The sequence below is a fragment of the Aotus nancymaae genome, unplaced genomic scaffold, assembly GCF_030222135.1.
Source record: "Aotus nancymaae isolate 86718 unplaced genomic scaffold, 86718_ANA_hifiasm-v0.15.2.pri h1tg000079l, whole genome shotgun sequence".
NCBI classification, from domain to species: domain Eukaryota; kingdom Metazoa; phylum Chordata; class Mammalia; order Primates; family Aotidae; genus Aotus; species Aotus nancymaae.
The window spans coordinates 541,567-555,989 of NW_026988494.1; the positions used below are offsets into that span (position 1 = coordinate 541,567).

The following is a 14,423-nucleotide window of genomic DNA, read 5'->3' on the forward strand; positions in this document are numbered from 1 at the left end:
AAGGTCAGTATTAGAAAAACACACGACCATATTTCAGTGTTTCACATGGTTTTATTACAAAACAAGCCACAAAACAGTTTTAGAAAATTTTTGCTTCATACCAATTAGGAGATCACATAAAATGAGAAGCGTAACAGTTTCCATGCACCCAGCCTAGTGCTTACAGCGAGTGCATTTCACAGCTGAAACATCACTGCTTTAAAACACAGAATCATGCTACCCCTTCATAAGCAGAGGGGGAGGAGGTCAAACAGTATGTTTTTGCCAAACATGTGCTTTATCTGAACTCTATCTAGCATGAAGGACTGGCTGTCGCAGGCAATAACACGGAGAGGAAGAGGAACAAAGGAAGAAAAGGGTGCCGGCAGACAAGATTTACCAAACCTGTCCGCTTCCAACTGGTCGGAAGTTTATAAACAAAGTTCACTTGGGACACCCAATTTCCAAAACGCTGTGACCTCCACATACGTTATCTGACTTATACTGAAAACAAACCTACTAAATTCCACTCCTCAACTACTAAAGCTGCTATTTATTCATGGGGTCCTTTTAGCTCATATAAGAGTATATTTATATTTGGAAATGGAAAAGAAAAAACTTTTGCTTCAAATAGACTAAAAAGCTGGACCTTAAAACTACTTTCTTTCTCTTGGGAGCTGGGAATTAGACTCAGAAATAGATGTATAGAATAGATGACTGACCCGAAGTCAATCTCTATAATGTATGCCTCAATACCCTTATGACGTCTCACTTAACACTAAGGGCCAAATTATTTTTGCCAACCATCAGCTGACCCTGAATAAGCAAGTCGATAGAAGCTTTCAAAAACAATGGATGGCGGCTCACACCTATAAAAAAAACCAGGCATGGTGGCTCACACCTATAATTTGAGTACTTTGGGAGGGTGTGAGGAAGGAATCACTTGAGCCCAGGAGGTCCAGACTGTAGTGAGCCATGATCAGGCCACTGCGCTCCAGCCTGGTGACAGAGTGAAACACTGTTTCGAAAAATAAAAATTAAAGATTAATGGATGGCATTATCCAGCCATAAGGAAGACCACCTGGAATACTGTTATACACAGTGGGTCAAGACCACTTCAAAAGCCTTATGAAAAGAGCACAGCTCAGGTGAGGTTTTTATTCCACAAAGAAAATGCAGTACATTTTTTAGTTCTTTAAAAAAAAAAAACCTCAGATTTATTCCAGAGCCTATGCACTTAGTCACTAAACTATACTCTGTCCCCATCCTATTTTTTCCATTTGGTTCAATTGTATACATTTAAAACTAACTGCACTGGTCAAATACGTACCATCTTTGGTTCACATTAAAAGATTATGGTTTAAAATTGGCCAGAAGGTAAGAAATATTGACAAAATAGGAAGTTTGAAATACAGTTTCGGAATGAGAATGCCCTTAGAGTTTGTTTCATTGACAATAATAATTTATCTGATATTGAACTACATTAACAATGTTCAGGCTGGGCACAGTAGCTCACACCTGTAATCCCAGCACTTTAGGAGGCTAAGCCAGGAGAATCACTTGAGCCCAGGAGTTTGAGATCAGCCTGGGCAACATTAGCAATGTTCTGGCTGGGCACATAGCTCGCACCTGTAATCCCAGCACTTTAGGAGGCAGAGGCAGGAGGATCACTTGAGCCCAGGAGTTTGAGATAAGCCTGGGCAACATAGCCAGGCCCTGTACATAAAAAATAATAATAATTAAAAATTAGCCAGGCATGGTAGGTAGCACAACCCTGTAGTCATAGCTACTTGGGAAGCTAACATGGGAGGATTGCTTAAGCCCAGGATTTCAAAGATATGATGAACTGTAATCACACGACTGCACTCTAGCCTGGGTGACAGAGTGAGACCCTGTCTCTTAAAAATTAAAAAAAAAAAAAAATATATATATATGTATAAACAAGCAATGCTCTAACTTGGAATTCCCAAGTGTTTGCCAATTAGCGTCCTCATTTCCCTTTATCAAGATAATACCATATGGATCCTAAGTATGTTTAATTTAACACATTCTCCTTATTATAATGGCCAATTACTTTAGCAATAGTAATCCACTGGATAATTTATTTAAAAGAGAGAGAGAGAGAAATGGGTAGATTTTAACAATGTAAACATCAAAAGAGAACATTTTTTTCCGTGAGTCAGGGAATATTTAAAGAAATCTCAAAAGTTCCTATTTTCATTAGTTCCACATCACATATTTTGTGCTTTCTTTGACTAGCCAAAGAATTTCCTTGGGGAAAATGTGAGGGTAAAACCAGAGCTAAGGAGCTATAAGAATTTGGAATGGCTTCTTGAAATCATGCTACTCCAAGTATGTTGTAACCTCAATCACTCATAAATACATAACTCCCAAACCAAGAATTTCTGAGGGCAAAAGCATACCACCATGTACAGGAAAGGCACGGGAAGGGATGGAAGGGAGAGAAAGAGGGAATGATGTAGATTTCCTGTTTTATACCAGGGCAACTAGGCTAAACTCTGTAGCCTAGTTAAAGCTATTCATTTAAATTGAGTTTAGCCTAGTTGTCCTGGTATAAAAGTAGTCAGAAAAAGTTCTCAGTGTGACACAGACTTCAGGGAAATTGCAAAGCCTGAAAGAAACATGATTCCCCTCAATCCACTACAGACGTTCTCACCAAGTGTTTTCACCTCTGCATTAGATTTGGACACAAGGAGAGCAATTTATTCAGGTAAAAATGGTTTCCTTAGTCTCTTCCTCTAGTCACTAATTTTTAATTCAGAAATACAATTAATTGATCTAGCTGATGAAAGTTACAGGCAGAAATAAGCTAAGTTCTCTCTTCCTTTAGGGAATGCTGGCAGCAATTCACCGTATAAATTGGATGGAAGAATTCTCCCAGGGACACTGGAAATAGTATCTTCTTGTCAAATGGAAGGAGGTATGCCCTAAAATTTGGGTGGGACATTGAATTTTCTTTTATTTTTTGAGATGGAGTTTCGCTCTTGTTGCCCGGGCTGGAGTTGGATCTCAGCTCACTGCAACCTCCACGTCCTGGGTTCAAGTGAATCTCCTGCCTCAGCCTTCTGAGTAGCTGGGATTACAGACATGCACCACCGTGCCTGGCTAATTTTGCATTTTTTTTTTTTTAGTAGAGACAGCGTTTCACTATATTGGCCAGGCTGGTCTCGAACTCCTGACCTCAGGTAATCCACCTTCCTCAGCCTCCCAAAGTGCTGGTATTACAGGAGTGAGCCACCATGCCCAGTCAACACTCAATTTTCTATGCTCCTCTATTGGAGGAATCTCTGGCAGCAACTCATAACCTCTAAATCAATGTTTCTATGCCAAGTTTCTTTAAAAATATCTCTCTCTAGATTCTCTTTGTATCTATTCATGTTAAGTGTGTAGAAACTCAGCCTATTACAGGGTCTGATCATGCAACAACACAAGGCCTCATTCAAAGGGCAACAGCAAGAAGAAAGAGAAAGCAAGTCGCGAGGATACAAAACACACAGCGTTTAAAATTAGACTAATGCTGGCCCATTCCAAAAGAGCTGCGAAGCACCTGGACTGAAAACAAAATGAAGAAACTAAAATAAGGACAAGGAAATAAAACTTGGTCAGTGGTGAAACTGGACTTCCAGCCCTCTCTGGAGAGGAGCTGCTAAAATAACCCCTCCCCAGGAAGACCTCAGAAGAGTTAGAATAAGTAGCCTGCTCTTCACTGAGTATGCCTACAGGTCTAACATAATGACATCCTCAAATTAAATACTCTGCATTGATATTACACACACACACACACACACACACACACACACACACACACACCCAGCTGGATGGGCCTCTCCCTCCCAAAGAGCATCCACAGGAATATGAATGACATAAGGCCTCTGACTACCCTCCAACAAGGTAGAGAAACTGAGTCACAGCCTCCTTCTCTCAAGTCCTCCCTCCCTCCCACAGCACTGTGCTCCATCACACATCAGAGGTCCGTATGTTTTCATCATCAAGGTTGAACAGAAATGGCTTTTCCTTGGGGTGCTGGGGCTCTGATCTGTGCCTTAGCCGGGAGCTGGGCGGCACCCCAGCCCCACTGCCCTCCCCAGGACGAGGCATGAACAAAGAGTCCTCTGAAGTCTCTTCGGCTGGAAGTAGCTTCTCCCCAGCCTGGGGGACAGGTGTCCAGGGCTGCCAGGAGGAGGCCACAGAGGGGGCTTTGCAAAGGACTTTCTTCTCCTCCACAGGTGGCCGCGCCCTGCACAGGATAGAGTTGGGGCCACTTGAAAGGCTGGAGCTTCCAGGTCGGGTCAAAGAAATGGATCTAGAAAAGGACATTTCCTACAAGAATAAAAGGAAGGCAAAAACAAAGGAAATTTAGGGCTTTTCAAACAATGTTTATCCCAAAGTCCCAGGAAGAGTACCCAACCAGGATCACTACTTCATAGGTCCAGGGATGCTTGCCCACCAAAATGAAATACATTCAACGGGATTCACTCCAGATGGTGGCAGTGAGATTTGCAGGACATATCAGAAATTCCATTTCTCAGCCAGGTGTGGTAACTTATGCCTGAAATCCCAGCACTTTGGGAGGCTGAGGTGGGTGGATCACCTGAGGTCAGGAGTTCAAGATCAGCCTGGCCAACATGGTAAAACCCCATCTCTACTAAAAATACAAAAATTAGCCAGGCATGGTGGTGATTGCCTGTAATCTCAGCTACTCAGGAGGCTGAGGCAGGAGAATCACTTGAACCCGGGAGGCGGAGGTTGCAGTGAGCTGAGATTGTGCCACTGCACTGCAGTCTGGGTGATAGAGCGAGACTCTGTATTGAGAAAGAAGAAAGAGAGAAAGAAAGGAAGAAAGAGAAAGAAAGAAAGAAAGAGAAAGGAAGGAAGGAGGAAAGAGAAGAAAGAAAAAGAAAGAAAGAAATTCCATTTCTCTATTCAACCGTACCTCACCTCCTCCCACAACCAAAAAGAGAAAAATAAAAATGTGTACCCAAATTAGCAGAACAAGAAAAACAAGCAAGACAGCCTGGGGCTTCAACTGCATCTCGGGACCGGGCTGCTTGCCTATATCACCAAATAAAACATGCCCACTCGAGAGGAATTCATCTCTGAGTTGACACTGTGCAACAGAAAGGAAGTGACTTACTCTGGGGTGGCACTTGAGGGCCTGGACAGCTGCCCCGATCTCCTTAATCCAGCTGTGCATGTCTTCTGGACTGTCCGCCTGCAAAACATCTATGGCTCTTACCGAGAAATTTTGGGCACTATGATTTCAGCTTCCAAGTCTCTGACTCAATATTAAATTTATAAAATCACAACATCAGGGGTAGAAAGCATCTCAGAAATCATCTAGTCCAGCAGCTTTCAGACTTTTAAGGACATGTTTTCCCTGCAATATCTTATTTCCCTGCAATATCTTATTTGACACCCAATAAATAAAACTGCTCAAAGTGGAGCTGCTGGCCAGGCACGGTGGCTCACGCCTGTAATCCCAGCACTCTGGGAGGCTAAGGAGGGCAGATCACCTGCGGTCAGGAGTTCGAGACCAGCCTGACCAACATAGAGAAATCCCATCTCTACTAAAAATACAAAATTAGCCAGGTGTGATGGCGCATGCCTGTAATCCCAGCTACTCGGGAAGCTGAGGCAGAAGAATCCCTTGAACCCGGGAGGCAGAGGTTGCAGCGAGCCAAGATCGTGCCATTACACTCCAGCCTGGGCAACAAGGGTGAAACTCCATCTCAAAACAAAACAAACAAAAAACCAAAGTGGAGCTTCTCTGAAATGGGGCATAGGCTGTGGAAAAGGGAAAGTTTAAGACTCCATCCCCTGTTGAAGTCCGTCACCCCCTCTAGAAAACAACTGATCCAGTCTGCCCTCCTACTTTTACAAAAAGGGAAAATGAGGCCCAGAAAGCCAAAGTCCAAGGTTTATGGCTGGTCGAGATTCGACTTCTCACTCCCAACATAGCCGCCTTTCCACTGTAACTATCTGAACAGAATAATCCCACTTTCAGTTCCAGCCCTATTAAAGCCAAATCCCTCTGTAAATCCTCCAAGATATGTATTGCCTTCAGTAATGGTGCTTTTCTCAGAGTACAAGCTACTGGTCTGTTTTGAAATTTACAAGGAACTCAAACAACTCAACAACAGCAACAAAACCATAAATCATCCCATTAAAAAGTGGGCAAAGGACATGAATAGTTTTCAAAACAAGACATACAAGTGGCCAACAAGCATATGAAAAGATGTTCAATATCCCTAATCAATGGAGAAAAACAAATTAAAACCATGATGAGATATCATCTCACACCAGTCAGAATAGCTATTATTAAGTCAAAAAACAGATTCTGGCAAGGATGTGGGGAATAGGGAACGCTTACACACTCCTGATAGGCATGTAAATTAGTACAACCTTTATGGAAGGGAGTAGAGAGATTTCTCAAAGAACTAAAAATAGAACTACCATTCAGCTCAGCATCCCACTACTGGGTGTCTCTCCAAAGAAAAAGAAATCATTATATCTTCACATGTATCCCCAAATCTAAAATAAAACGTAAAAAAAAAAAAAAATTTAAAAGAGTTGTGGGGCTTGGAGCACCAAGCTTCACACTATGTAGGACAAAGCCGTTACTGAAGTATTTCTTCCCAGAAACAACCTATAAGCCCCAGAAGGGGGCAGCAGCGGCTTGTTGAAGAAAGGGAGGAAACTCCAGCGGCCTCGCTATGGCAGGTGGAGCCCGTCAGTGCCCTCAAGCTTTACAGGAGTTGAGCTCAAGTGAACAGAGCAAACGCTGGCTGAGGGCCCCACCCGTTGTTAGAGGCTGCATCAGGCGCCAGACACAGATGGGACCAGGCGGAATCCTCCAGAAATATGCATGTTGGCCTTCCTCTGTCTCCAGCATCATCCCCTAACAGTCCCATCAAAACACACAGGCGTGTATTGGTGTGCACATGCAGATGTATGTGCCACCACCACACACTGGCCCCCAAAGGTCCCCACATCCTCCCCTCATTCTCCCTGTCCCCAGAGTGACTCCTTCTCTTTGCATTCTATCAGGAAAAGACCTGACCAGTAGAACCAAAATTTTCAAACCTGCATCCCTGCCTCTTCCTGTCACCGCAAAACAAACCCTCCTTGGTTAGATGTGTGCAGGAGATACCTACAAGGGGAAACAGTTCATGCCCAGCACGAGGGCGGAAGGGTGTAGTGACAAGTGCCCCAAGCAAACACCTCTCTAACGGGTGTTCTACCTGCAAACTTACGAGCACTCTCTCCCTGCTTGACTTTTTCCAGTTATTTAACAATCTGGTAGTTTCCCAAGAAAAAGACAAACCCATCCTTGGTCCAAAAAGATCACCAAGATAAGGACTCCAAGACCCTTCCAGAAGGTTCCTTACAATTATCAGGGCTGGCCTGTTCCACAAGCTTAATTATTGAGAGAATTAAATGACCTCAATTGGGAAAACCTGTTGAAACAGGGCCTGACACACACAAGGGGCTCTAAGTAGCAGATAGTACTGTTGTTTTCACTATTATATGATATGAGAGAAACAAACGAAGCTTAAATGCCACCATTCACAGATATGCGCACTGCCCTCTCCATGAGACCTTTCCTCAGCTTCCTCATTCTCAAACTGCAGATAATTCCGACCTCAAAGATCAAATTGTCAAGATCAAATAAGATCATGTATTTGGAGGTATGAAACTGCTATTTTTGAAAATCAATAGGAGGAAGAAAAAAAAGAAACTGCTATTTTGAGTTTGAATGAGATGGAGGTCATCGTCCATTAGGAGAAAAGCATTTATTAGAGATTTTCCTCCTAGGGAAACACAAGATGATTTGATAGGAGGCATATGGGTTGAGGGACAAACAGTCTCCTATATCACGTAGGAGATTTGACATTTTCATTAAACAGACAGGAACATCCCCAGTATGACATCCAGTAATCAGTTTCCAGGGGTGTTAAGCTACCTCCATGCTCCTTCCACCACTCAAGTGAAATGCTCCCCACCATGTCAAATGCTACGCCCACAGGCCACAGGCCGCCTGCCTGACCGCGCTTTGAAGTACTGCCACACCACAAACTCCTTCTCCAGGAGTGCCACAGAGCAAGCCCAGGTGTCTTCACCAAGCCTCTGCTTAGCAAGAAATCACAGAATCACAGAAAACTAGGAATCACCTGATTTAACTGGGCACTCAAGTGCAAGAATCAAAATACCAACTATTATTCCTGGATGACTACCTAATACAATTTGTTATTTTTTCCTATTTGCAAGTAACAAGAACTCATTAAGGACAATATAAAAAATAAATGTAGAAAAATAAAAAATTAAAATTGGCTGGATGCTATGGTTCACGCCTGTCATCCCACAATATTAGAAGGCTAAAGTTTAGGATGTGGGAAGACGGCTGAAGCCCAGGAGTTTGAGACCAGCATGGGCAACAGAGCAAGACCTCTTCTCCCTAACCTTTGCAAAGAAAAAAAAAAAAAGGAAAAAAACAAGAAAAAAATAAAATCACTTTAAAACCTCACAAAATTCTAAAATAACAACTGAGAGCAAATGCAGTCTTTTTGTTATTCATTTTTCTTTGTTTTCCAAAATACAAAGATATATTATATTATTATTTTTTCTTTTTGAGATGGACTTTTGCTCTGTTGCCAGGCTGGAGTGCAATGGCACAGTCTCAGATCACTGCAACCTCCGCTTCCCAGGTTCAAACAAGTCTCCTGCCTCAGCCTCCCGACTAGCTGGTATTACAGGCGCCCACCACCACACCCAGCTAATTTTTGTGTTTTTAGTAGAGACAGGGTTTCACCATGTTGGCCAGGCTGGTCTCAAACTCCTGACCTCAAATGATCCACCCGCCTCGGCCTCTCGAAGTGCTGGGATTACAGGTGTGAGCCACCGTGTCCACCCCGATTTTTTTTTTTTTTTCAGTTAATAATAGAAGAATTTTTCCATGCTATCAGACAGCTTTGTAAACATTTTCAGGGGATCCCAGTAGATATATCATGGTTCACTCACCTAATCCTCTAAAACAGTGGTCCTCAACCTTTTCAGCATAGGACTCAGTTTTGTGGAAGTCAACTTTTCCATGGACTCAGAGGGGTGAGGGGAGGGGGATGGGGGTATTTTTGGGATGAAAGTGTTCCACCTCAGATCAGTTATTAGATTCTCATAGGGAGCACACAACCTAGATCCCTCACATGCACAGTTCACAACAGAATTTGCAGTCCTATGAGAATTTAATGCCGCTGCTGATCCGACAGGAGGCAAAACTCGGGCAATAATGTTTGCTCTTCCACTGCTCCCCTCCTGCTGTGCGGTCCAGTTCCCAACAGGCCATGGAGTAGTGCCAGTCCACAGCCCAGGGGTGGGGATCCCTGCTCTAAAATATATTTTTAATTTTTTTCCTATTCTCCTCTTATATAAACAATGCTGCTACTCACATCTTTGGGCCTAAAGCAAAGCTTTTTTTTTTTTTTTTTTAATGAGACAGAGTTTCTCTCTTGTCACCCAGGATGGAGTGCAGTGGTGGGATCTCGGCTCACTGCAACCTCCACTTCCCAGGTTCAAGTGACTCTCCTGCCTCAGCCTCCCCAATAGCTGGGACTACAGGTGGACGCCACAACGCCCAGCTAATTTTTTGTATTTTTAGTAGAGATGGTTTACCATGTTAGCCAGGATGGTCTTGATTGTTTGACCTCATGATCTACCTGCCTCGGCCTCCCAAAGTGCTGGGATCACACGGGTGAGCCATCGCGCCCTGCTGATTTTTTCATATTTAGGAATATTTAGGAATCCTCAGCTCCCAAGGCAGTTACTAAATTAAAGAATTCACACCATTTTAAATCTCTTGTTACATCTGGACAGAGAAATTTCTGGCCAATAATAAAAATTTCATTTGCCAACATTTTTGTTACATTCACCCTTTCTAGAATTAAATATTATAATTTTTTAAATCTGCTAATATGATAGGAAAAATAACTAAATCTCTTTCTTAAAACATTTAGTAATTAATGAAGATAGAAATTGTTTACTAGTTATTTTTCTTCTCTAATTCTCTAATTCCTTCTTAAGAACATTTTTTGGTCAGATAACCTAGATAGTAACTTAGCCATGAAGATAAATGCTGCCCGCTAATACATGTTATTTTTAAATACTACTCAAAAAGAAAATCAGATATTGCAATTAATTCCATATGGGAAGAAACAACATTATTTTATAGAGATCTCAATTACGATCTTTTATTTTTATTTTTAAACTTTTTTTGGAGCAGGGTCTCCTGGCCTCAAGCAAGCCTCCTGCCTCAGCCTCCCAAAGTGCTGGGATTACAGGCATGAGCCGCCATGCCTGGCCTATAATCTCTCCTAGCAGTTTCAAGAACTGGGATTCATGAGCAACAAAAAGTCAATGAAATTCCAAAATTGCATGCAAAAGTTACGATTATGTACGTATGTTATCTTCTATGGAGAGCCTGTGCTTAGCGTTCATCAAAATCTTAAAACCACATCACAAAGGAGCTTCATGAACCAGAGGTTAAAAAAAAAACAACACACACAGCTGAAGTCCACGCACCCGTGATGAATTACTATGAGACTAAAAACATGCTTTAAACACAGTTAAACAAAAATGGAAGTGCCAAGGTCATAGCTTCATCTCTTCCTGGTGTGCTTACGTGTGTGCACCTGTTTCTGGTGCTTGGTTCAAGAGAAATAGTAGGGTTTCTATCCTCGCGGGCAGTTTTTGAGATGAGAGGGACAAAGGGTATTAAAATGACTTACTGCAACCTGCAGTTTTATTGCAGTCCGGTGAGATTCTATTGACTAATATAAGCCCAGCACTATAATAGATACAGTGGTTTGAAGCAATGAATTCTAGAGGCCATCCATAAAAGGCTTCCCTATCTACCTCTGATTACTGCCATTACCACTATCCAAAATTTTTAGGCGACTCTTCCTTCATTCTATTCCCAATCTCTGCAGCCCTCCTTACCCAAGAACTAATGCCATCTCTAGACACAGCCCTGCCACATACGACTGTGTAGATTGCACACTACCTAGTTCTGGGTGACATCATTCACCCTGTAGTCTAAATTAAACAGCAAGTATCCAAAGAGTTTAATGCAACACTCTGCAACTCACTTGAGTCCACTTCTTGCTACTCTTGTCCTCACATAGCACCCTAGTTCTGACAACTGGGCGAATGCCCAGCTACTAAGACCAGTTTGCACCACATTTCTCATTTCGAATAACTAATTTTCCTCTTGATAAAATGCCTAATTCCCTTGACCCTCTATGAATGGGAAATGGGAAAATGGTGACTTCTGCTTGCCTGGTATCTCAAGAATTGAAATCTGATTTTGAACTTTTGCCCAGAACTGAGTACTGTTTACCTGCTGACAATCTTGATGAAATCATTGGTCTTTCTACCTGCTTAGATACCTGGTTATTTCCAGATCTTGGATTTTTGGTCACCACAATCCATTTACCAAGATACCCAGGTACCCCAAGTTGGTCTTCCCCAGTAGAGTCAGACTTCTCTGGTTGTCTGTGGACATACCCCCTGTATCACGGGCTCTGGACCAGGCTGCTCTTGTTTTTTGCTTTGCTTTTTTTTTTAACTTTTGTTTGTTTGTTTTTAGAGACAGGTGTCTCACTGGGTTGCCCAGGCTGGTGTCAAACTCCTGGAGTCCAACAATCCTTCCACTTCGGTGTCTCAAAGTGCTGGGATTACAGGTGTGACCCACTGCACCCAGCCTGGACCAGGCTGCTCGTAAACAACCCAAGTGAGCAAGTCTTGTCCAGCACCTGGTGCTTCCCAGCCGGTTCCATAATTCACTAGATTATGATTTTGCACAAATAATTTACCTTCGAAGCCTTCATTTTCCTGTGTGTGAACGAGACAGCTTCAGAGACAGCTGAGATTTAAGTGATCAACTTATACTACAAAGTGACAAACTTTAACTTACACTACCTGTAAGTTCTTTAGCACTATGCCTGGGACATCTAAGTGTCCAAGAAATGGCGGCTTTTTTGGCCGGGCATGGTGACTCAAGCCTGTAATCCCAGCACTTTGGGAGGCCGAGGCAGGTGGATCATGAGGTCAGGAGATCGAGACCATCCTGGCCAATGTGGTGGAACCCCATCTCTACTAAAAATACAAAAAAATTAGCTGGGCGTAGTGGTGTGCGCCTGTATTCGCAGCTACTCGGGAAGCTGAGGCAGGATAATTGCTTGAACCTGGGAGGCGGAGATTCCAGTGAGCCAAGATTGTGCCACTGCACTCAAGTCTGGTGACAGAATGAGACTCTGTCTCACCCAAAAAAGAAAACAATGGTAGCTTTTTACTAACAGAAAAGACTACTACAGTGTGAGAAATCACAGGGGACAAACTATATATAAATGTGACATGTGAGTTACATGGCCAATACCTCAGTCGTTAGAATCTAAATCGATTCTTTCTCTTCTTTCTGGGAGTCTTCTCCACCTTGATCTGCCCTGATCTTTGGTCTAGCTCTATAGATAAGATGAATGGTTCTTTCTGGCAGATTTACTGAGCATAGCCTTGGGGAGCGGGTCAGAATGACACTTTGGCACAGTGGGTAAAGCTGCCAGCATCTTAGCACCAAACTCGGTATCCAGTAGTCATATTCTTTCACCTTTTGTGTAAACACAATTTTTATTTATTTATTTAATTTTTTGAGACAGAATCTTGTTCTATCTCCCCGGCTGGAGTGCAGTGGTGTGATCTTGGTTCACTGCAAACTCTGCCTCCTGGGTTCAAGCGATTCTCCTGACTCAGCCTCCCAAGTAACTGGGATTACAGGTGTGCACTAACACACCTGGCTAATTTTTGTATTTTTGGTAAAGATGGGGTTTCACTATGTTGGCCAGACTGGTCTCAAACTCCTGACCTCAGGTGATCTGCCTGCTTTTTTGGCCTCCCAAAGTCCTAGGATTACAGGCGTAAGCCACTGTGCCCAGCCTAAAACATGATTTTTACTTTAGAACAAATGACTAACATCAAACTGTCAGTCAAACTTATTCAGAGTTAGGTATTTGGTAGATTTTTATCCCCCAAATGAGTAAGTTTTGAGCTTTCAAAGCAAAAATTAGAATTTCAAAAAACTTCCGGCTACCTCCATGAGCTTGGCAGTATTCTACACGCAAAGACTGTTAACGATATTAGTGGTAATATTTTCATGATGTGATTTTGGATAGTACATAATAAAATGTGTCAACAGTTTGAATATCGGCATACCTCAGTGAGACCACTATTTTCCAAATGACCAATGCATGCTGTTAAAAAACATGCATGGATAAAAAGTATTTATTCGAAGTGTAAAACTGACCAATGGATTTTAATATAAGAGTATAAAACTTTCTTGATACGGCTTTAGAGTCCACATTGCACCTAAACATTAAGAAATTAACATTTCTCAAGTTTTGGTATAGAATTAAAGAATATCCACAATTATCTAAAAGGGCTATTAAAATATTCCTTTTTTCCAAATACACATCTGTGTGAGGCCAGATTTTCTCCATATTCTTCAATTAAAACAACATATGACCACAGATAGCACGCAAAGGCAGATGGGAGAATCCTATTGCCTTCTATTATGCCAGCCATTAAAGATTTGCAAAAATGTAAAAACAATACTACTCTTGCTATTTTTTAGAAAATTTTTTTTTCACAAAATCTGTTTTGTTAACAGATAATGCGTTTGTGATTGCTATTTTTTTTTTTTAGACAAGGTCTTTGAAGGGTTTTGATTTGTCACCCAAGCTGGAGTGCAGTGGCGAGATCATAGCTCACTGCACCCTCAAACTCTGGGGCTCAAATGATCCTCCTGCCTCAGCCTCCCAAGTAGCTGGGACTACAGGTGCATGCCACCATAGCTTTGTAGTTACTATTTTTAATAAATTGATAAATATTTTAAATGATTTCTAATCTATACTCTTCTCTTTCCATTGTTTTTGAGTTAGGTGTTGTAAATAGATTTGTCCACTCTCTCATTTATTTATTCAGGGTGATGGTAGTGTTCTATTATCCCAGAAATGTGGGGAGCAGAAGGCAATGGAAGACAGGGTGATTAGAATCTTCTGGAAAATGTGTGTACACTCATGTAGATGATGTAATATCTTTGGAACATTTTTTGGTTGGGTTTCGTGTTTCCCAAATTGCTATCTTCAATTCAAAGCTCTCTCCTGACTCTGTCATTCACTTAACAAATATTTATTTAGTGTCAGCAATGTGCCAAGCAGTGTGTATCTAATGGTCTTCACAACACGTCTCCTTGGATATCTAGCAGGCACTGCAAATTCTGAACCACCCATGCTAACCTCATGTTTCCTCTCAACAGCTCCTCCTCCCATGCTCCTGTCACACTGACTGCTGCCCTGAGCCACCCTGAGGCTCGGGCCAAA

General features: G+C 42.2%; 1 protein-coding gene across 4 annotated transcripts in view; it reads right to left on the minus strand.

The window, feature by feature from the left end:
* Window positions 1-31: 31 nt before the first annotated feature.
* Window positions 32-14,423, minus strand: part of PLEKHA2 (pleckstrin homology domain containing A2) — a 73,908-nt gene continuing 59,516 nt past the window's right edge. For all 4 annotated transcript variants that reach the window (XM_012476059.3, XM_012476058.3, XM_012476056.3 and 1 more), the window contains exons 11-12: window positions 5,135-5,212; window positions 32-4,320 (exon numbers count right to left, since the gene is read on the minus strand). In XM_012476059.3, coding sequence (XP_012331482.1) covers window positions 3,958-4,320; window positions 5,135-5,212 — 441 coding nt within the window. In that variant the 3' untranslated portion in view covers window positions 32-3,957. The remainder of the gene's footprint in view (window positions 4,321-5,134; window positions 5,213-14,423) is intronic.